General features: G+C 35.7%; 3 protein-coding genes across 6 annotated transcripts; 1 reads left to right on the plus strand and 2 right to left on the minus strand.

Moving 5' to 3' along the window:
- Positions 1-70: 70 nt before the first annotated feature.
- Positions 71-5,315, minus strand: LOC140780689 (rhomboid-like protein 19). The gene is made up of 8 exons (XM_073126397.1): positions 5,169-5,315; positions 4,101-4,222; positions 3,015-3,075; positions 2,062-2,228; positions 1,618-1,732; positions 1,316-1,518; positions 1,091-1,228; positions 71-540 (listed from the first exon to the last, which is right to left on the minus strand). Exons 1-8 carry the CDS (start codon positions 5,202-5,204, stop codon positions 441-443), a joined length of 942 nt encoding a protein of 313 aa, XP_072982498.1. The 5' UTR covers positions 5,205-5,315; the 3' UTR covers positions 71-440.
- Positions 5,316-5,839: 524 nt separating this feature from the next.
- LOC140800230 (serine/threonine-protein kinase GRIK1-like) lies at positions 5,840-14,046 on the plus strand. The gene is made up of 12 exons (XM_073154910.1): positions 5,840-6,449; positions 6,681-7,016; positions 8,006-8,080; positions 8,151-8,195; positions 8,538-8,612; positions 10,883-10,970; positions 11,120-11,244; positions 12,458-12,553; positions 13,021-13,087; positions 13,195-13,310; positions 13,404-13,482; positions 13,593-14,046. Exons 2-12 carry the CDS (start codon positions 6,690-6,692, stop codon positions 13,706-13,708), a joined length of 1,209 nt encoding a protein of 402 aa, XP_073011011.1. The 5' UTR covers positions 5,840-6,449; positions 6,681-6,689; the 3' UTR covers positions 13,709-14,046.
- An 854-nt stretch (positions 14,047-14,900) lies between these two features.
- On the minus strand, positions 14,901-20,387 carry LOC140780291 (CASP-like protein 5A1). Of its 4 annotated transcripts, XM_073125725.1 has the most exons (5): positions 19,787-20,387; positions 15,630-15,762; positions 15,351-15,411; positions 15,186-15,223; positions 14,901-15,085 (listed from the first exon to the last, which is right to left on the minus strand). In XM_073125725.1, exons 1-5 carry the CDS (start codon positions 20,005-20,007, stop codon positions 15,065-15,067), a joined length of 474 nt encoding a protein of 157 aa, XP_072981826.1. In that variant the 5' UTR covers positions 20,008-20,387; the 3' UTR covers positions 14,901-15,064. The 4 variants fall into 4 exon arrangements, with proteins under 4 accessions (XP_072981826.1, XP_072981824.1, XP_072981825.1 ...); XM_073125723.1 differs by having other exon boundaries at positions 15,186-15,411; XM_073125724.1 differs by having other exon boundaries at positions 14,983-15,223.
- Positions 20,388-24,178: the final 3,791 nt, after the last annotated feature.

The following is a 24,178-nucleotide window of genomic DNA, read 5'->3' on the forward strand; positions in this document are numbered from 1 at the left end:
AGGAATCTTTATCATGTGGTATACAACTACAAGTTAATCAAAAGACAAAAGTTCAAAAGTGCTAGAGAGGCACAAGAAAAGACACGAGATTGGCATCATTTCTATCATTTACTGAAGTACAACACAAGATACTCGGAAAACAAGAATGTGTATCACATGATACAATTTTTTAATGACCCCAAGAAAGAGTTAGCATGATTAGCTTTTAGATTGATAGAGCAAATGCTCGTACTTAGTAACTGTAACTGCATCAACAACTGTCTTACAGAAATTTCGGCATATCTTTGAAAAGTCTACTTGATAAGGTATTCTTCCAGACAACATTGAGGAAAAATTCTGAGACATCCTCAGGGATATCGGAACTCGTCACAAAGTGAGTACTCAAAAACACAATCTGATTTGTTTGAAAAGGCAAACATAATTTCCAAGCAAAATTGCTTTCAGACATTCTCAGTGGCATCTTCATTTCCTTCTGGGCTTGGAGTAGTAGATAATTTTTCAGCTGCTAATCTTTGTTCCAATGCCCTTGCTCCCCTTTCCCTGCAGCATGGTTAAAAAGGCAATTTATATTCTAGGATTAGTAGTAAAGTAATATTTGGATAAACTACCAAGTCACCATTATCTATACATGTGTGTGTGTTTCTGTCTTTGTTCGCCCTGGTTGGTTACATTGTTTCTGATTGAGACTATTTATAGACGTGTGTCAAAGTTGACCCATCTTATGTGATGCAATTTTAAAGTCTATATCGATGCCAAAGCAACTCTTTTCACCAAACAACACATCCTATACAAGCTTTAACTGGATGCCAACTAAAGTTACTAAACAGTTGGTGAAGGAACCAAATAGAATAGCCAAAGACAAATATGATCAATCAGGAAATAGTGAATACATTTACTTAATCCATATGCCACCGCCTACTAACCATTTGAAAGCTCATAAAAAATTGAATCAACCAAGTTTCTACAGGAAAAAAAAACAGAAAACCTATCTCCATAAGAAATTGTTCATCTTTTAGCAATACCCTCTCTTACCAGCAAGGAAGAGTTATACTAGTGAAAGTGAATCTAGTGTTTACAACCAAGAATATACCTTCTTCTGGATGCCTCAATGGGATCTGAACCAGGAAGGGGTGATCCACCTAACGTGTAGCCTCTGGAGTCACCTGAAGTTTCAGATCTTCCACAAAGAAGCCTATCAAATACTGAAGCAATAGGATCTAGAATTGGCCTACAATATAGTACAAAAACAAGCAGCCTTAATTAATGTCATCTCTTAGAATATTTATTAAGCAATACTAAAGGCACAGAACTCTACCGCAAAAACTCTGGGAAGAAGCTGGAGAAGGAAAACTCATCACTTGGGTCTCCCTTAAGGCTCGTTTCTGGCTTGCTTTGGAAGTACCGAAGGTAAATCCAACTCATGTAAATGCCAAATAATATTGTTGGAAGGTAAGGCATAGATTCTGTTACAAAGAAGCTTATGGCCACTGAGAACAATATGACAAGAGAAGGCAGCCACTGGGAATTATCATAGAAAAGAATGTAATTGTGTTTCAGTCGTACTTCTGATAAAACTATTTGGCACTTAAGTCAAGAGATCATACATAGGAAGGTTACCTTCGCTCTGATCTTTAGCAGAAAAAATAATCTGAAGTCTTGATCTGGTATAATTTGCTTAATGCCAACCAGGAATCCTGAAAGAACCCCATGGAAACCAGAAAGAGGTGTATAACTGTAAAGTAAGATTAACAGGATGTCAAATGCTGAATGTGCATACAAACGATAGCGTAGGATGAAAAATGAGAACCAGAAAAGATAAAAAGTTCAGATCACAGCTCTGGTTCTTCCTATCAACAGTATGGATTCATTTCCATAACCATATAAATGGTCAACTACAACAAGTAGCCTCTAGAAGAATTACCAAAAATCTAAAGATGCCATAGCAAAATGCATGATGAGGTTCTACAAACAATAAGAAACACAAAATGTGACAAGTATGCATCCTAAAGAAGTTGGAACAATAAATAAAAAGAAGATTCTTCATGCACACTATATACTTACAGGTAGCTTTCTCGTCTTGTGATGTAATATAATGAAATAGCAGTGGCAAAAACACTGATCGAAGTTAAAAAGTTCACGAAAAATATGAACTTCAGAAACTCCTTCGAACCCCACAATGGCTCCAACAATTTCCCAAAGAAAAGAAGGCCAATTGTGCTGATTGCAACCTGCATCATAAATACTTGATAATTTGTAGCATTCGAGTACATAACATTAAAAGACCATACTAATCAATCAAGTTTCTCCCAAGATAATCTGAAGGAGTAAGACAGATTCATTTTAAATTGCACAAATGGTTCAGTTTCTTGTTGTTGTTTATCATACCAATCCTCTATGATAGTAAGACATAGCGCCTTGCACTATGGTGATCTGGGTCCAAGTGACAGAAGCAACCTTTCCAGTAATGGGGGATAAGGACATAAATTGTCCTGCAGGTTAACATGATGGGAATGTTGCTCTTGTGTTGCAAACCACCACATGGCAACGTTAAAAGTTGATCTTATTAAGATTTGTGCCACTTTGCAATGGCTTATTGGCACAGCAATCCTTACTGATTGAATAAATGTAAGCTGCTATACCCCACATCAACTAGAGCCTCTTATACTAAGAGACTCTTTTCTTACACAGCTCCAATTAATCCATGTATACTGAAATCAAACTAGAGAGATTATCGCAAATGCAGTCACAACTCACAAGTTACAATATACTTTAATTCACAAATTATAATAGAACCTCCAGAAAGTAGAACTGTAGAAGATTGATTTCTTGCGTCTTTAGAGCAAGAGCATTATGAATAGAAGTTAATATTATCATACAGGATCAATACCACATTGATATGGTTACCCATTTGTTCACGTAATGAAATTTTTCATGAAACGTAGATAAGTAGATGATAAAAGAATCAGTAGACAGAATATATCTTAAAGTAGAAGCAGGAACAAACAAAAACATACCCCAGGAAGAGATTGCTCGATGTAACCAGCAGTGATCAGGTTCCATGCAAATGGGATAGTTCTACAACATAAGCATAACAAAAGAAGATAAGATTTTGATGATGACAACTCAGATAGAAATATGTATTTGTATTTAAAATACTAGAAGTTGCTCTTTTACAGAAGAGAATAAAATTATATCTTGCATAGATAAAATTAGGTCTTATATAAATTATATTATCATGTTATTATCTAATGTCTATACACAAAATTGAGGTAGTTGATGTTTAACAGTATTTTGACTAGGTCTGACACGATGTAGCAAAGCTTGGAAAGTGAGAATGATGCTATGGATACATTCTTGAATGTTTATATTGAATCTACTTGTTTGTGCTTGTATTTTATTTTAATTGTGAGTATATACCCATCTCTTAGTCACCAGCAAAAATAGCAAATTATAACAATACTGTTAGTTAATAATATCAAAATCAAAGAAGAGAAATCTGATTTAAAGCCTAATATGAAAGCGTAATATGGGTCTCCTACAAATTCAAAGAACATGCCCAATAGGATAACATCTAGGGCCTACTTATACTACAAATAAAAGTTTATGATGTAACAGAAAATTTTCAATTTGACTTACATTTGAACTCTCAAAAGCATCCAAAGGGATCCTAGAAGTATCAGTTTGCAATGTGACTTCTTTAGAGAGCTGATGTTTCAAAAATGAAAACAACAACACCTAAAGGCCAGAAAAAGCATAATGAACTTCAAAACGGCACCTATCACAAAAAGCATTATGAACTTCAAAATGGTACTCTATACTCTGTTATATGCTTAATTTTATTGTTTTTTCTCTCATTTTATCTGTTTCATAAGTTTTCCCACTTAGTTGAAACTCGAATCTAATGATTTGCTGAAACAGTCAAAACTGGAACCTACTGTTCAACCCTTGTAAGTTGAAATTATTTGTTACCGTCTGTAGCTAAACACAACAGAGTATCTATGGATGCACTAACAGATGAAGAGACTTTCATTAGTGATAACAGAAGCATAAAGTAGCTATAAAAGCTGCATTTTAGTCATGTTTTAAGAAGTAAACTGAACTTTGCTGGAATAAGTGCAAGATAACTGGAAGCCCAAGGGAAGATTTGCAGTAAAACATATCCACCAAGAAGTATGACCCCGAGGCCTTTACACAGTCTGGTAAATCCGAAAAAGGTACTTCCCTGCAATGAAATAGTGTGAACATTATGAGTAGAAGATTTGATGAGCAACAAACACTTCACAAGTATCCAAGATTAAGTGCAGGCTCACAAGATTATTTATCAGAAAAACAGAATGAATGGCACATGGAACAAGCATTTATAGTTGAATTTCATGAATTTCTATTCTTATTGAAAGTCACTAACACTGACGGGCAAATAAAAGGCAGAGCAAAATGAAAGATAGGGAAGTGCTTAAGACTTCCACATACACACAAACACACATACATAAATAAAAAATATTATGCTTAGATAAAGGAACAGGGGCTCTGCCTCATAATTTAATTGATCAAATTCTAATTAAAATTCAAACAACTCGAGGCTTAAGCACTTATCATGGGACCCATCCTTCCTATCCTCATCAACATATACCTCGCTTAAGGAACTCAAGTCCGATCCACATTGAAACTTCACAAGTTGACAGAAAGCAACTTCCCAATCAAACATGACGATACTGTGAAAAATTACAAGCATGCCAAATTGAAACTCGAAAGTTTGCAATCTCAAAGCCAACTCAGTGTTTGTGCTTCATATGTACATGCATTTGTATTAACTCGGTGCTTATGCTATCCTACGCTCTTTCTAATCCATCTTTCTTTTTCCCTTCGTTCTTTATGACATCTACTAAAATCTCATATTTCTATTGTCTTTCCTCCCCACCATTTGGCGCGTTAGATCTGAACCCATAGTTCCATACTAGGGTACTCCAAAACCACACTTCGATCTTGCTCAGAGTTAGAACAAACGCCGCCACCGCAATAATCTCCCATGCTCCCCAGCGAAACACTCATCCATTTTACGAGGATTCGGAACGAATGAATAAGAAAAAGAAAGATCAAAGATCTGAGATCCAGATGATGAGACAATAGATAGAAGAAGAGATCAACAAGAGCGAATCGATCCAACTCACGGATGCTGGGAGATGGCTGCTACTGCCGCCGTGCATTGCTTGGCTCCCTACCACACTCCTCCTCGCCGACGATGTCGGATGAACTGAATAATTTCCAACGAGGTGTGCTCCAATTTAAGTTTTTTATTCTCCTCCTTCTCACTTATCGGGAATTGGGATGGATAGTCTGAGATTTATCCACGGGATGGGTCGGCCCGGGCCTAAAGTTTGGGCCACATGGGCTTCATCTTTATCTGGGCTAAAATTTAAGGCCCAAATCCAGCCCGTATATTTCAAAAGCCTTGACCAAAGAGTCAACTATCATAGCTGTCACGTTGTTTTGTGAATCTTGTGATCTCGAATAAATAATCTTAAATTACTCTACAAGTTCCCAAATCATTTACACAAATAGTATACTCGATATAGGTTGCAGAATGTTATGACTTAAAAAATAATAAATCTACAATAGAACCTCATTAATATTGTAATTTTTAGTTATGGTTGGTATTTAACCTGCCAGAAATATTTTGACGAATATAAGTATAACTATAATATTTGAAAAGTTTTGAGTGGCAAATATTAAAGAACACTTCAATAATGTAATTAAAAAGGCTATATCTATCATAATGGACTATTTTTTTAAAGAAAACAAAAGGAGAGTTATTTATAATGGACTCCATGTAATTGATACTGGAGGACAAGATACGCTATAGTAGGGTTGTTAAATTCCTGCCTCGTTGGACAAACCGATCCTCCCTCGGTCCGCTGTCCGTCTGTCAGGCTCGCTCGCTTTTCGCGCGTTCGACGGAATCCCCGTATTCGAGATCTAGGGTTACCTTCTCCTCCTACCCCTTTCCTTTGTTTGCTCCTTTCCCTTCTGAATCCTCCCTAATTAATCGATTAAGCTTCCAATTTCTCCTCCTCTTCCTTCTCCTGCTTCTCCTCCTCCTCCTCGTCTATATTTGATTCTCAATTCTTTGCTTCTCGCACGAATACATCAAGCAATTTGGGGGGTTTTTACCTCCTCCCACGAGGTATGCGTCTTGATATAGGTGGATGTTGTTTGGCGTTATAAGGGTTTGAGGTCGGGAAAGGAGACGAAGAAATCTGCGAGAGGAGGGGAGGGGAGGGGAGAGGAGAGAGGAGGGGAACTTCTTCTTGAGATGGTGGAGTTGGATAGCCGAGGCGTTAATCTTATCATCACATCCTTCCTCCCGCTTTCCGAGTGGCATCCCCTCTTCCTCTTCCTGGGATTATAGCACCCAGCCGTCCTTCCGCTGCTGCCTTCTTTCCTGCGCCGAGGTAATTGTCTGATTTGATGCCTTGATTATGTTCGATTGTTCTATTCCACCAATTATTAAGCAAAAGGGATTAGAGGTGGAATCTTTTGAGCTGGAACAATTTTTAGCCCCTTCTCAAATAATGGGGTTTAAAGAAGGAATCTCTCATCTGATGTGAAGCCTTTCAACAATGGAAAATCTTGGTATTTCTCAAGGGGTTTCTTCTTAATTCCCATGCCTTCTGTGATTTCAGAGGGTCTGCATGTGCGGGGATTTGTTTTCCATGTCAGACCTGACAGACATGGGCTGCTGTGGTTGCTTCGGGTTTTTTAGGAAGCCCCGAAGATCCCTAGGCTCATTTCGAAGCCCTACTGCCCCCTTCTCTCGAGACTTCCTACTGCCCGAAGGCACGGAGGATGCTGACAGCAGCTTCTACGGTGGAGACAATCTAAGCTTGCTGCATGAGAGTGATAATGGTTCCCGACGGTCTGTTAAGCGTTCCGAAGAGATCCTCTTGGCTAGAGCTCGAAATGGCTTAATATGTAGGGAAGTCCCAGTTAAGGAAACTCAGAAACGTACTGTCTCTGAGGTACACCAATAGTTTCTTCTCTCATCGTTTTGGGAAATTTATATAAAGTTTTCTTTTTTTGTGGTTGTTACTGTGTTTTTATATGGCTATCGTAGAAATTGTTGATCTATCTATACAGTATGAATGGTCCATTGAAACGTACAAGGTCCTGCCTCTCTCATGTAAATGAGAAAATCTTCTATATCTCTGTGGCATTTGTCATTGTGCCATGATGCATTCTTGTTTCCAATGAGGATAATCAACAGCATTGATCTTTATTGTTATTGTAGGTTGACTTTTCAATTTTCATAGATAAATAACTCTATACATCTCTAGCAACATGCTGTATATGTAAAACTATGTAATGTCTTCATGACTTGTAAGCTTAGTCATGCTGGCACAGGTGCTGGAAGGCTGTAATACTCTGATGATTATGTTGGAATTGAATCCGATATAGTCAATGCTTCTCCTTGTCACTGCTTAGGATCTATAACTTGCTAACAAATTATGCATAGCTTTTAGAGTAGCTTTGAGATAAGAAGGAACATTTATGATGTACTTCCTAGTTCTTATATCTTAGCACCTTAAATCTTTGCGCATTATAAATTTTCACAACTGAATCAGCAGTTTTGCCTGTAATAGAAGGGTGATGTTCAGATGAGCTTGGTTTCTGTCAACATTTGGTATGTTTGTATTAGTGGCCTGTTGGGGATGATTTATATTTAAAACATGAGCAGCTTTGGATGTTCAAGCCTTCAAGGTTCCACTTCTTTCTTTTAGAAATATGGACTGTTTACCAATTTCTTTAAAGATCCTCTTGGCACAGTTCTTGTTATTTGTAGTTCGTTGCATTATTTGATTGAATGCATTAAGAGTTATTACGTTCGTGGAAGAGGTATCTTTTTATCTAAGTTTTCTCTAACAGATTAAAAAGGAAACTATTGTGTGTTTGCTTTACATGTATGTCATGTTTAGTGATAATATAACTTTTATCATTGAACATGCTTCAGGATGAAAATGGTAACAAGATGATTAACGAATATGTTCGCCTGTATAAGATTGGATCTGGTAGCTATGGTAAAGTGGTAAGTGCTACTGCTGAGATTAGATACTGAAGTTGAAATAAATGAATTAATCCTTCTTTCCTTTGAATAGGTTTTGTATCAAAGTGTTAAAGACGGAAAGCAATATGCAATAAAGGTGACGTTACTGCTTTTCATTGCCTTCTCAACCTATTCTTGATGACAGTAAACATATTCTTGTGGAAGTTTTGACATTGTTGATACATTGTGTTATTGTGGTCATATGACTCTTTTATAAGCAATCTTCTTGTGTTCATATTTTGTAATTGTTAGATTTATCAGGTTTGGTCATTGTTAAAAATAATTGCTTTGGTACGACACATGCTAACTCTGATTTCTTTAATATCAGCAATTATAGGTGTTAGAATAACCCTGATTTCTCTATTCAATATCCTGACAACTTTATGAATTACTCCTTACTTTTGGCTGAAGTAATTGTAGCTAATGCAATTCTTTACAGGTTTTCCATAAACCATATTTATTGAAGTTGCGAGTGGGCCCTTCTGAAACTGCCATGACTGATGTTCTTCGTGAGGTCAGTACATTTTGGCTTTTTATATATGGCTTACATATACTACCTTTCCTTGTCTCTGGCTCTTCAGAAGGTTAAGAATTTTAAGTCCCTGAAATTCTTTGATCAAACAAGTGCTTAACCAAAGAGATGCTTTACTTGACATAGGTTTCATAGACTGCTTACTATCCCAGTCTTGCTTGGCAAGGTTATAATGTCATCTTGAAAGTTTAATGTTAGATTAGGAGTTACCTTTGCAAGAAGTAGGTTATTCTTTTTACTTGCACGGAATTTAAATGTGGCATAAATAGTAGAACTATCAATATGAGCTAGTAAAGTGAGAAGAATTCATCTTAGGTTGAACCGTTGAAGGACAGGAACAAGCAGATTTGTGTTCCAATTTCTAGCCTTGGACCAAGATTAAAAGGCCTTCCTGGAAGATACTCAGAAGAAGGAAGGATAAGCAAACCTACCAGTGAAAATTCCATTAAATGAGTTTAATCAAAGTTTTGGGCAGTACAAGCAATTGAAATATGTCAGTTTATTGTTCTATTATGGTGCCTTGGAAGGACTTTGTTCCTCAGTCTGTACAAAGTATGTCAACAATAAGGCTCAAGGAGCTTTCTAGGAATACCATGTAGAAATCATTTTAATAAGTTTAATAAGACTGCAGGGCATGTAGAAATCATTTTATAATTTTATTCATATGTTAGTTGATGCTCAAATACTTCAATAGTATTTGGGGTGTAATAAGCTACACAAAGGTATTTGATAATTCCATCTTAGTATATATCATGAGTTAGTTCAACGATACATGTTGCATAGGTTCCTTATTGGCATGATACCAGCATTTGTGATTGTCTCAATCAAGGGGCACTTGTTCCCTGGAATACATGCACATTATGTAATGTAACAAAAAGTGTTCTTCATTATGCTTTTTTGTCTTTTTTTTCTTTTAAGTTTTTCAATTAGTTAAAAATGTTCTATAGGTTGAACAATGCGAGCTCCTGCGGTTAAAGCAGTGATTAACTTGTGGTTAGATTGCACAATCTGTTTATTTATGCTTAAACAAATTTCCATCTAGTGAGTTGGAGAACAGACAAAGATGACACTTTAATATTATATATATATATATGGATCCTCACATAAATGATAGTGGTCCTCATTTGAACAATGCTATAGGTTCACTGATCTAGCTCACTCTTTGTGGATCTTTGCATGAATGATGCTGTAGTGACTCATACTGAAATAAGAGGGAATGGATTGTTCATGTTCACAGTTGGATGTGTGATGCTATTCTCCTTTTTGCAAGAAGCAACCTTTTTTTCTCTATTTTAGTCGAAACCATAAGTACCCATGAGACAAGAAGAGCTGATAGTGTAAACCAGTTTTCTGGCCTATAATTGATACACTTTGAGACAGCTCAACTCATTTCAATACTAGACAATACAGGGGTTTAGACCTTAGCATCATGACAATATACAAGCAATGTTTAGGATGCTGAGTCAAGGTAGCTTTATGTTAGCTAGAATAGCTAATAAAAGGAGACATGATTTTCACCATAAAAGTGAATATGCTGGACCTGAACTATGAGCATATCTCCAATGGATAGAACTGACCCTAGATTTTTAGTATCTTTGACAAATTATGAGTGGCATACATTACTTGTAAATGGTTGATTTTCTACACTTGATCTCTAAAATCTTCTCCTGTAAATGGGTAGACTTATGTCATGCTCTCGACCAACTCAAATACCTGCATTGTTGTACTTCATTTATCACAATAGTGTCTTTTGCCGATTGTCAAATGTTAAAAAAAGTTGTAAGAAAAAGAAAGTGTCAGAGACAAGGACTTCCGTCTGGCTGGTATCCTTATATCAGATACAAGATACAGCATATGCGGCAGCAATGAATTTCTTTCAAGCCGCCAGTACTGAGCTACAGTTAAATACCAGATATACTTGATTTAAAAGATTTTGGGGCTTTGTAAAGGCATCAGGAATGGCACGATTGTTTGATGAGGAATGGCGTCGGTTAAAATTGAGTTTCATGTAACATTAGTTATGTTTACTCTAACAAAATATTAGAAGCAGAACTTTCTCTGCTGAATAAATAGATAAAGTAATTAATTTTCATAGCTGAGGATATTCTCTTATGAGTTTCTGCTCTACTTAGTTGCGTCCTTCCTTTATGGTAGCCACTCTTGTATCCTTTCTCCAAAAATTATATTGTGTGACAATTATCAGATAGTTGTGATTTGCGAAAGTTTATAACCATTTATTTATCTTTTCACAGGTATCCATCATGAAAATGTTGGATCATCCTAATATAGTTAACCTCGTTGAAGTGATTGATGATCCGAGCGCAGATAACTTCTATATGGGTATGTACACACTTATTCTTTACTGCAGATTTTCAGCCTACTGGTGGCAGGATTCTTTTTTTTTTAATTCACCAGCTAGTTTATTATTCAATTTTTCTTTATAAGATGCTGCAAGTGGATATATTCTTTTATTTTTATTTTTTTGGCAGTTCTAGAATATGTGGAAGGCAAATGGGTTTGTGAAGGCTCTGGTCCAACTGGTGGTTTAGGAGAAAACACTTCTAGAAGATACCTCCGGGACATAGTTGCTGGGCTCATGTATCTCCATTCCCATGTGAGATATTAATAAAGAAATATTATTATCTTTATTACATGTGTTGCTTCATGTCATTATTAAGCTTGGAGGGAAGTTATAGTTTCAATTTATATTAGTGTTGCAAGTTCTCATCTTTTTACATCTGGAATTATGTTAAATACTTGAACTAAGATTGCTGATGCACATGATGCATCAACTTGTAAATTTGAATTTCTTTATAGTTGGCGAGTATATCATAAGTTCATATTTCACCATGTGATATCTTCTTTGTCATTCACTTAGATCTATGTTCCATTTTATTGTACAACCATATCACTTTGTGTATAAGCATAAATAAGCATGTGTATATTATACAACGTATCATATCTTTGTTCTTCAAGTTTGACATGTTGATTTATCTCTATTTTATCACACTTGTATCATATATCTGTGTCGATGCTTCATAGTTTTTAGGTGTAGCATTTTTCTAATCAAGATCACCTTATAACTGCTTGAATGGGCTATTTTTTAATGCAGAACAATGTGTACACTTTGTAGATAACACATCATTGCCAAAGAACAACTTTAAAAAAAAAAAAAGAATAAATAATCATAGGCATAAAGAATCAAAGAAGCTGACAGCACATTTTTAAGAACCAAATTTATCCAAGCAAATTCTATCTATAAATTCTCATCAGACTGTAAATCATAATTTAATAGTCCTTGAAAGTTGAAATCCACCTCTCATTTATTTTTTCTTTTTTATCTATTTCTTTTTCTTTTTCTTTTTTTTAATGGGGTATCTGGCATGGTGCATGGAACACATATTACTAGAGTGTTATTATCAGTGCTTCCTAGACTTGAATCTAGAATTTCTGGATGTTTACCTCTAGAAGTGTTAGAAGCAGTTGGATAAGTTCCAACCCTGTCAAAGCTAGTCAAGGTCGCAAGTCAAAACACCAAACAGTGCTTTGATTGATTTGTAACCATTTACTGAATCTATGGGTTTCTCTTCCCTGAATCTATGTAAAATATATGGTCTGCTGAAAAAATTGACTGCAATACTGATAAACCTTGAGGTATTCTGAAGGGTTCTATTTCTAGCTGCTCCATATTCATTAAAGAGTGTTGTTCATGTCTGTTAGTGGTTAATGACGTCATTGATAAAAGTAACTTATTCCTCCTTAAGGTTCTTTCTTTGTGCATTCCATAATTTTATTATATTTTTGGTTTTTGTTTTTCTTCTCTACAGAATATTATTCACGGGGATATTAAGCCCGATAACCTATTGGTAACAAGCAGCGGTATGGTGAAAATAGGGGATTTCAGTGTCAGCCAGGTGTTTGAGGTAATTTTGATATTCTGCACTCTATTCTTTGAAAACAGTATTCTAAGTAAATGAATACGTGTTTCTACCACGGCGTTATGTAGTAAATACTTTTACCCTAAGGATTTTCTCCCTCAAATAAAATGGGCAGGTTTCAGATTTTTTTAATTTGGTGTCTCAAAATCTAGGCATCAGTGTAAATTCAAGAGCATATCTGTCTCCCATGTATTTTCTCTCAAACAAAAATGATGAAAATTTCATAACTAGCTGATAGAGCAATATTTTTTTGTTATGATTGGTCCTATTTCTCTGCCATGGTTTCTTTTTCTTTCCCATCTAATTTTGAGTCAAATATATATTTATCCCATATAACTTTAAATCCTATTGTACTTCATTTAAGTATGGCAGTTTCTACTTTCTAGAGTACATGCAATAAGTTCTCAATTTGCTGGTGCACCGTACCCACCTGACTTCATTCTCATCTGCAGGATGATAATGACGTACTAAGGAGATCTCCAGGGACTCCTGTTTTCACTGCTCCGGAATGCTGTTTAGGTGAGTCATCAGGTCTTTGGTCGTGGGGCTTATTTGCTTGCTGGGGATCATTAATACCCACTGACTAAACGATGCTTTCAACAATTTATCTATGTATCTTCTTGCAGGTTTGACCTACCATGGTAGAGCTGCTGATACTTGGGCTCTAGGAGTTACTTTACATTGTATGGTTTTGGGTCAATATCCATTTCTTGGAGATACTCTGCACGATACTTATGATAAGGTGCTGTCTATTTAGTGGTATTTCTTAAGAATTCCTACATATTTATATATTTAAAATTGTGTATGCTTAACTTTTTGCGAATCTTTCTAGTAGATTGTAAAAAAACCTTTGCTCATACCGGATGACATCACTCCCCAATTGAAGGACTTGCTGGAAAGGCTTCTCTGCAAAGGTAAGTAAATTCTAGCAATTCTGAATTATAACTCGCCGGCTATTATTTGAAACTGTTTCCATTTTACCAAATTGTTTGTTTTACTTTTCTGTTGCCGTGCTTGCTGATAGATCCCCAAAACCGTATAACTTTGCAAGCTGTGGCTAAGCATCCTTGGGTGATAGGAGATGAGGGACCAATACCTGAATATGTGTGCCGGTGCAGGCGCAACTCTTTGCATGAATGATAACACCAGACTAGTAAGATGGTTGGTTGTTAAAGAAGTTTGATGGAGAATTTAATGAAGTGAGCTGAAGATATGCAGATATAGATGATTGATAGAGTGGTGCAATGCCTGTTTACTTCCTTTCTCTCTCCTTTTTCTTTCCTTTTGTTTTTGGAAAATACGGTGCAATTCTTGTTTTAGTATCATATTTTGGTATTATCTTTAATTATAATTTTTCAAATTAAAAGTTGCTTGAGAGAAGCTTGTTATGTACATTTTCGGCTGACTAGGTTGTGAGCATTTTAGCAAAATTGAGCTTGTTCAATTAAAGGAATAAAATAATATAATATGTGATAGTCTCTCGCTACTTGCAAATAACAGGTTATATTCAACTTTAACTGGAATGATTATTCTTCTGTAGTTTTCTTCTGTTTGGGTCCAATGTCAGCATCCAGATCTAATGGCTTTAACATTTGGATCCGATGTGGACCCAGATGCTAGCTAAAACCTTCAATACGATGATGCCTTTCCGTTTTACTCAATCCGCACATAGAGAATGCCTATCTGAGTTCATTAGCTGCAGTGTTGGGGTTTTTTAAGTATCTATACTGCATAATTTGGGAGCTGGAATTGAACCAATTAGGCCTACCTATAATTTAAAATTGAAAGATATCCATTTAATTTGCTTATTTCAGTATGAGTCTCTCAAGTCTCAACATTAATATAGTAACTAAATAACAACTTATTGCAATACTAGCCTCTTCCATCCAATATTTTGTATTTTATTATTTAATTATTTATCCTAAAAAATTGTCGGTTTAATTACCCATCATTTCAATCATTTTCTCCCATCTCTTTCCTCTTTCTCTTTTGCTCCCATCCATATCTACTATAAAATGTATTTTAATCATTTATCAAAATATCTTTACTTTTTATATCACATTAAATATAATAATCGCACAATTATACTAGTTTACAACCCAGCACCAAATAATTACAACCGGAATCAAGTTCAAAAATTGAGCATAGCTAAATAAGTATGAAACTATTCCATAAATAAACGCAAAATGAACTTTTCATCCCTCACAAATCATAATTCATAATTCAGTGTTACACTATGTACGTCTCAGTTTATTGTTAGTTATGTACAGTAGCCTTACTTAAACGGCAAAATAAGATAGCATCATTTTGATAATGTTGGGTTTAGAATCAGTTGGCAAGAAAAAACCTCATATATTTATATGACCATTACAAAAATAATGAACGTTTCACATGAAAGCATCTGACAAAACAAATTATGTACAAGAGAATCCCCAATACTGGAACAGCTCAAAGTTTCATGCAGAACACCCACAACGTACAGGCATTGGCTGATGGCTAGTTCCAAATTCCAATATCCTGATTTGTGGCATAACTTATCCTAGTTACCATGATAACAATCAAATAATAACGAGAATTTGACCGTTGATAACAATCAAATACTGAAATCAAGCCATACCACAAGCAGCTCTGAGTAGTTATTCTTCGGCTTTTCACCTGGAAGCAAGTGACCAGAAGTTGAGAAGAAATGATGGCAAAAGTGCAAACCAGCTAATGAAAGCCATGGCAGTAGCAGTTTCAAAGCTTGCACAGTGATTTTCAGCGCAGATATTTAGATCATTACCAATCAGCACTGTAATGCCTGCAGATGCACACGCTGCTGCAAAGGTGAGAGAGTATGTAATCTGCAGTGATAAAATACATATCATTTACCAATTAAATTTAAGAAAGCAAGCTTGTGTGTGCAATAAAAGAAAGTTTATTCATCTCTGAGAAATACACGAACACAAAAATTCTGGTCAACGAAATGGGAAGCCACCATTAATGTAAAGGATCATTCAGATGCCTGAAATATTGTTTGCGTATCTCATGCTTATATATTTGCATGTAAAATCTTCCTTACCCCATCTCCAATAGTAAATAAACAGACCGCCCCGGGATTCCGTAACGAGCGTTTAACAAGAAGTGCATAAATATCCACAAAAGCTAGTGAAAGGCTCCACAAGCTCTGCAAGATAACTGCTGCAACGAGGTAGCTGCAGAATAAAGTTAGCATCAGTTCTGTCTCCTGAAAAGCTGCAAATGCTAAAGCTTTGCATGGATAATAAAAGATTAGGCATATAAATAGCATCTAGAAATAGTATAAACTATTGTATGAAGAGAATCAAACAAAGGTAGCATCAGTATACACTGACGCAAGAGAATCAAATAAATAATCAATTACATGAATTTATAATGTCTTACTAACATAACATGACATGTTATGTTAGCTTCATCACTGCATTTCAATTTAAAGTGAACATCAACAGTAAATAATGTGATAACAAAAAGGGATACTTTACAAATACTCATTGCATGAAAAATAAAAATGATGCTATCATGCATAAATTTTCTTTCTATGGCTAATGAATTGCTTCATAAACTGTTTGTGTAGAACAATATATACTTGCAGAGGACAAGTAGAAGTTCTTCCAGAATAAATTAATGCAAGTTACAAAAATTATTATAACAAGATCATAAGAAGAACATCAAAGTCACATAAAATGATAGAAGCTCTCCATCATGTAAATCCAAGGTTCCAAAAATTAGTATCGGGATCGGAATCGGCCGTCCGGAAAAACGATACGTATTGGCCGTATCGGCCGCCTGTATCGGATTGGATTATTTTAATTAAATAAAATTCTAAATATTATTTAAAAATGTTGAGGAATTCCTAAAAACTTCAAAAAAATTATAAGAAAATAAGAAATAATAATTACTCACATATAAAGCCTAAAAACTAAAAAATTAAAAACATTTCTTCCTCCCTTTCTTTTTTTCTATCCCTTTAACTATTAGCCTGAAATATCCATTATTTTCTATACTTTCTATTTCTTTCTATCTTTCCATCTCTCCCTCACTCTCTCTTCCTTTTTCACTCTCTCTCCCTTTCTCCCTCCCTCACTCTCTCTCTTTCCCTCTCTCTCCCTCACTCTCTCTTCCTTTTTCCCTCTCTCTCTTTCCCCCTTTCTCTCTCCCTTACTCTCTCTCTCTTTCCCCCTCTCTTCCTCTCTCTCTCTAGCTACTGCTGTCAGCAGCAGCAGACAGCTCCTGCTGTAGGCGGCTGCTAGCAGCCACCTGTACAGCTGAAACCAGCCAACTGGTTGGTTTTGGCCCGGATCGGGATCGGCTATAGCCGATCTTGATCCGTTTTGGCCGATCCCACTCAGGATCGGCCGAAACTGGAAACTATGTGTAAATCCGTGAGTATCTTGATGGATGTTAATATATTGATCCTTGATACATATGTGTCAGTCAGCTCTATCTTCAGGCCAGATAGGCAATGACAGAAGTCAGCATGTGTTATTCAACAGCAGGATCATATTAAGGAAAAGTTACATAGTGAGTAAAAGTTATTGTAAACGTTTTCTTGATGGAAGTTAGAATACACATACTTATAACTATTAGAATGCCGACTACACAGATGCATGGTCCCAATTTATTAACAAAAAGACAGGAATATAACCGTGGACATATTCAGAAAATTTGATGTTCGGTACTTGCATCAAAGAACATTGATCATGTTGAAATCCTAAGCAAAAGACCTTCCAAATAATTTTTCTACCCTAGAGATAGGATACTAAGAGCAAACAAAAATCCAATTTATCATTAATGTAATAAGCAATAAAAAATAATGAATAAAGTGGGTCTTCCTGTACAAGTACAATTGTTTGACTTATTAACTACATTAAAATAATTCACTAACCTAAATAACGGACATTAATTTATTGAATGGCAAATAAATCTTGTTACATAAAGAGTAAATGGATACTTGTTCATGAGTTCAAAAAAAAAGACAGAATATTCCAAATTATACGTTTGCTAAAGTGAAGCTTCCTAGATGTCAAAATAATGCAGTATCGAATACTAACACTTTCTCGCTCAATTCTCTTCTTCCAAGATAGGCTGCATATCAAAGATTACTAATTCATTCTGTTCATCAAACAGGTAATTTGTCTACTTGGCAAAAGAGGAAAGGGTAGTAAGGACTTGTTTCTCATTGTAATTTAGGACAGGAGGTTCATTTGCTTCCAGTTTGAGGCCTTTTGGCAGATAAAAGCTCAATAAACCTTGTCATTTATTCGTGAACCAAACGACCTCTAAAGGAGCTATGAAATTCAATTACCTGACCTTTAGATCCAAACTCACTGTTCTGAAATCATTCCTTCCTAACGATAACTATTAGATTCTCTTGCACACACTTGGTTTAATGATAAGAATAGTGCAATATTTGTGATACTAAGCCACTTCCAATAATCTAGAATTGCACCTTTGGACCTGATATGCCTCTCATCCCGTTCAGGCAAGCAGGTCCAAATGGGATTGCTAGTGCAGATCCGAATTGGATATGGGGCTGCTCTCTACTCTATTGGTATGGAGGAAAAGCTTTAGAAAATGTGGCATTCCCTTCCATCCTGTTGACATTCGAAAATGTCCACCTATTCAACATTATGAATTAGGAAATAAAATTATTCCTTCAAATCTTTACTTGGATATTTTGAGCCCATAAGTAAGTAAATTCTTACCTAGAAGATGCTGCATAAGATCTTCATAATCCTAGAACTGTTGTTCCAAACATGAACCATAATTGAACTTATTTCACTCAAGGTTGGAGACCGAGTTCACTAATATTTGAGAAAATCATTTAGGGTAGCATAGTATTTGCAAAAAGATAAGATGAACAACAAAGTTCAGAGGAACTCTAATGAATTAAGTCCACAACATTGCATTCTCAAGAGCATAAGTAGTGATTTAGTTACTTGAAGATCTTAATCTATTGACGGTATTCAGCTACCATCATAACTATATATATATATATATATATATTGAAAATTCTTTGACTCTCTTCTTATGTAGAATTAACTGCATACTGCATCTCCTTGTAGCATTGATAAAGGTCATGAAAGAGAGTACTAGAGCTACCTTGTTAATTAAATGGAGGCACCGTTAGAATGGAAAGCTTTGCAGAGTCTTATCAAGACAGAGAGAATGAACAAGGTTATTATGGGAGGATTATTCAGAAGATTAACATCTCAGGTAGGATGTTACCTTCAACCACGAGTCCTAACTAATCATATTGGACAGGTCTATGCCCCTAGTAACAAAATTTCAAATGTCCCAATCACATATTTCCTGTCTATAAAAAAAATTTCTAAAACAATTAAATCTACAAACTACTTTATAAATCAAATGCACAACAGATAAAAAGGTCAACCTTGAAGTCTTTTTAAAAAAGAAGGAAATACTTTCATAACTCAGAGAATCAAAACAGCCGCATCATGTAGGGAAAATCATATCAAATGACAATAGGAATCCTTTCGACAAATCTAAGAAGAAGAAAAACTAGGTTCTAGTGAAAGATTAACCGAGCGCTTGTGAGACAGTAAATGAAGTTGAATTAGATACATAAAATTATAATAGTATTGCTTAACCCATTAAGCAAATCTAAATGGATCGTGAAAACTAAACACCAAACTGTTGCCATAAAAGCATATAGCTACATGAGGATCAATTAATATACTTAGCATTCAGGGGTGTAAATGTATACTAATGAGACACAGATGTATATAACTACCCGAGGACCAAATTATTCCACTTGAAGGTCTCTATGTGCAGCTAAACAAGTGTGAAGTTTCTGGACTGTTTATGTCATACTGCAGTCAATTGAATGGGTTATTGTTTTCCTATGTTCTTCGTGGTGTTTATTCTACCCAAAGTTATTGTATGCTACTATTCTTGAAATTAGCAACAAAAGAGCATGCCCTAACACTAACGGGTCCTAACTTAGTATGGGCGTCAGCAGAAAGGACATCTTAATGCCATGATTGCTACTATTCTGTGGAAATTTGAAAAGAAAACTGCGGGTGTAGGTGTAATTCACTGCTGATCACCAAGAAGTTGAGACAAATCTCAAGAGCATTCACTTGCTCGTCAATTACACCACTGACAGTGCGAAATTTTCTGCAACGGATAATAGAAGAAAAAAAGGATTAGGTTGCCGAGAAGAGGAAAGAAAGTTACCAGAAGGCGGTGACGGAGGTGAAATCGTTTGTTGAGACCATGGCGGAGAGGGCCGCGACCGCGAATACGAACTGCGAGAGCCGAAGCGCGAGGCCGCCAGGGGTCCCCGGCATGCCTTGTAAATCCTTCATCCTCACCCTCGGCGGCGGATTCTCGCCGGCGGCGGCATCCGTCAGAGGCGGCGCCTCCACGGGATGCACCGCCGGCCGACTCACAAACATCTAGCTACCTCTCTCTCTCTCTCTCTCTCTCTCTCTCTCTCTCTCTCTCTCTCTCTCTCTCTCTTTATCTCTCTCTCTACACCTCGGTTCTTCAGATCATAACCCTAAATCCCGAGTCACGAGATCGTAATCATATCCTCTTATCTCCACTTCTTCTTCCCCGACGAAGAGCACCGAGTCACGAACGACTCGGAGCTCTCACTGAAACCCTAATTTCTTCTTCCCACCATGGAAACGATCGGGAATCGCCAAAGTGATCGCTGAGAGAAACGCAAAAAGAGAGAGAAATCGGAGAAGAGAAAGAGGGAAAAAGGTAGAAGAGAGCAGGGAAAGCGAGAGGCGAATAGAAAATATATTAACTAACTAAATATTTCAAACAAGAAAGTTAGGAGGTTATTAGGGAGTAGATATATTGGTAAGAATAATATGGTCCCAAAAATCCACTTCATGTCTCCATATCTCGAATAATGTTAGGGGTGTCAAAATAAAACAAATTTTTAGGTTCGTATTGAATATCTACTCCTTTAATGTAAACATAGCCTTGATAGGCTCGGTTCCAAGAATAAGTTCTCGGGTTAAGAATAGATTTATTTCGGACTAACTCTATCTGAATTTGGCTTGAAAATATGTTCGATTCAACCTCATATCTTATTTAGCTGAGCTTTAACTTAAACTGAGCTGCCCACAAATAAAATATTAGATTTAAAATTAATTATAAATTATAATTTATCTATGGCAAGAACTAATTTTGTGGACCATTGATAGTTGCGTAAAGGGCCTTTGCATAACTACTAGTGTTTGACCAATCTAGTATTCTCATATAAATAGTCCTCAAACTATTTACTGAAAATATTATAATTATCGTTACGTAAACACCACGCCAGTGGATAAAAGCCTAGATAAATCGCTGATTAAGAAAGTGATATAATAAAATTTCAGACCAGTAATGTAGCTTAAGAAATAATCAGTTTTAATCCGTCTAAAATTTTTTTTCCCAATTTTGCTATTATGTTTTAGGGAGAGTTTGATTTTTTAAAAATAAATAAAATAAAATTCCAACTAACCTGAGCTTTCCCAAAAGAAAGAGTTTTTGACCAAATTACATTTAATTTAAAGATTATTTACCAAGTTAGATTAATCTTAAATTCAAATATAAAAAAAAAATTGACTCTAGACATAATAAAAATGCTTAACAGCTAAGCATTTTTTAAAGCAAAAAGCTTCCTAGAAACATGAAGCATTATTTAAAATAAATATATTTAAATATTTAAATATTAATGTGATTTATTTTAATAAATTATTAAAAAAATATCTATAATGGTCAACAACTCCAAAAGAAAGAGATGACCACGTACAAGTAGGAAAAGTTATTGGGTTTAAGACCATCATAATCTGAAAACAGAACGCAAATTAAAATATTATTTTGGACAAGTCTTTGAGTTGAACTTTCTTAATGAGATCGGAATATTTTGATGGCATAAATGAATTGTTCATCCTAACTTAACTATTCTTAGTGCGTACCAAAAATTAATCCTTTTCTACATACCCTTACTAGAAAACTTAGTAAAGATTTGTTCCCCAAATGAATATAATTCCTTATTGAACAATGGATCCCACCAAAAAAAAAAGTCCCATCCAAGAAATTGTTAATTTCCCTATTTTCGAGGAGTTAGAGTTTGACGACTATTATTTTATAGATAATGAGACTAAATTAATCATAAGAAATTAAGTTAATTCTCTTTAATATATAAATTATATAATTTAGACAGAAAACACAAAACTATCTTTATTCTAACGTTTAATAAAGTTTCTTAATTAAAGGCATTTTTTATCTTCTTTATATTAAATTATTAAGACTTACGAGTAAGTATCTATGCAGATAATATAAGTAAACGAGTGAATTTTAAAGAGTATACACCTAAAAAAACCATAATAATAATAATAATAATAATAATAATAATAAAGGGCTCACTTTTAGTTCATTCACTGCTTTAGTGTGCATATCCATGATGCTTGTCTATTTTGTGAATCCAGAGAGGACAATCTTGGGGTTAAACTTAGAAGAAGCAAAAAGGAGTTCTGGAACCGTAACAATTATATATTAGGCCCAATATAAATTGGGCCAACCTTGGCAATTTGAATGACCAAGGTAGGCCCAAAATAAATTGGGCCAACCTTGAGCAATCCTGGCCCAATATAACCAAAAAGTGGGAAGCAAAACTACTGCAGGCAAGTACTTTAATTTTTAAAAGCAGTGCGTCTACTCATAGTAAGTATATATTATTATTTTTTATTTGAAGAAATCGAATCACAACGGACTCAAATATTAATCTCAATGTTCATAAAGTAGTTCAAATTAAGCTTGATCCAAGTCTGAGGGGGCAAGAACTATAATATATATATTTATGTATGTATGTATGTATGAAGGTATATGAGCGTAGGGGAGAAGTTGCCTGGTCGAAGGGAACATGTCACATGGTTAGGGGCATGCATGTCTTGCCTCCCCTCCTATCGTATGCTAGTATTCTTAAAAATGAATGCCTTCAGCTTTATTCTCGGATCTAACCACCCTTTATTAATTTATCAAAAACTTACCACTTTTTAAGGTTAATTATACTATTGTGATATTATTATTATTTTTTTCAAAAAGACTCTCTTATTTAAATTTTTTTCTTCTTTCCCACAGTTTAATCTCCTCAACTTTTAAATGATAATTTTACTCTCTATTTTTCTTTCTCAAATAAAAGTAAAAATAATTGGTGTGGCATTAAATTATCGTGACCGGTTGATGCCGGTAACACTGTCGGCACTTATCGTGTCGGTCACCGACGCTCTCTACGAGCATTCTTCTCTTTTGATATAAATATTTTTTTCTCCTCTGCTTAGGAAGGCATGTAATAAACCTACTGACAGAAAGTGGGTCGAATCCAAGAGATCGCATTTGTTAATTTATAATATATTTTTATTCAGAAAAATCTGGGACCGTCGGATTCAAATCTGGTAGCACGTCGGTGCTACAAGCAGGAAAAGAAAAGAGTAGTGCGTCTCCATCACCAGGGTGCGAGATTACGTTACACCTAATCCCATAGAAGAAGTTGCACCTAACTAATTATCTTCTAGAAATTTCTACCTCTTTGAATGAAATGTTTCCTTATTATAAAAACTAGGGTAAATGACACTTTAACGCACCTCTCAGTTAAAAATATGAAGAGAATTAATTATCCACACAAAAATACTGTCAGCTAGAACAGTGTCACTACATACAGAGATTCTAGCACTTATATTATTTATTTTGAATAGAATATCTAACGGGTATACCGATATTAAATGCTTAATTTTGAAGTTAGATAGAGTCAAACTATGGAAGAATAAGCTATGATTTGCATTGAAAGCTATTTTTGCACTAACGTATGATATAAAATGACTAAAAAATAGGATGACTTTAACTATTTTTACTTAATATATCACAAAGGATACCAGCGCACGTTAATTAGCTTGAAACTAATATGATCCTTTGGTGAAAGATCCACGCTTTTTTTTTTTTCTTTTTTTTGGCGAGAATCTAAAGGCATCGAGAACCCACGAGAGGTGGACCACGTGCTCGAACCGCGGCCGAGCTGGCACGTCGTGCTGCACCACATGATCCGTGGGACCCGCGTGCCGCGACTCACGCTAGAGTCACGTGCCTGGTGACCCTACCCGAAACGCGTCCTTGTGATCCGCCCGCATCGCGGTAGGATGGAGATCGAACGCCCGTGATCACGCTTAGTGGTTGATCAGACAACATCCCCTGTTTCTGAACGGCTGTGATGTGACGGCATAACCCCCTTGCTGCGGGGATAACGACTAGACCGAAATGCTCTCGTACGAGCTGTTTGCCGCCCCGACTCCTCCATCAGAGGATAAGGGTAGTCTGGTAAAATGCAAGGGGGAACAGCAGCAGACGAACAACAGCCAAAGATGAGCTTGCAACCACATGGCGCAAAGGCAAAGCATTAATTATTATTATTATTTATTAAACTAACAATAATTACGGTAAAAATTAAAAGTGTTGTTAATTTGAGTAATGGAAAATCTAAGGCAAGATGACGAAAGTAATAACAATACACTTGGAAACAAAAGCAGATGCATGTGGCTCCACCGAACAGTTACATTAATCGTACTACTCCCA

This window comes from Typha latifolia, chromosome 1 (genome assembly GCF_019914945.1).
Source record: "Typha latifolia isolate L0001 chromosome 1, TyphaL0001v2, whole genome shotgun sequence".
Classification (NCBI taxonomy): Eukaryota; Viridiplantae; Streptophyta; class Magnoliopsida; order Poales; family Typhaceae; genus Typha; species Typha latifolia.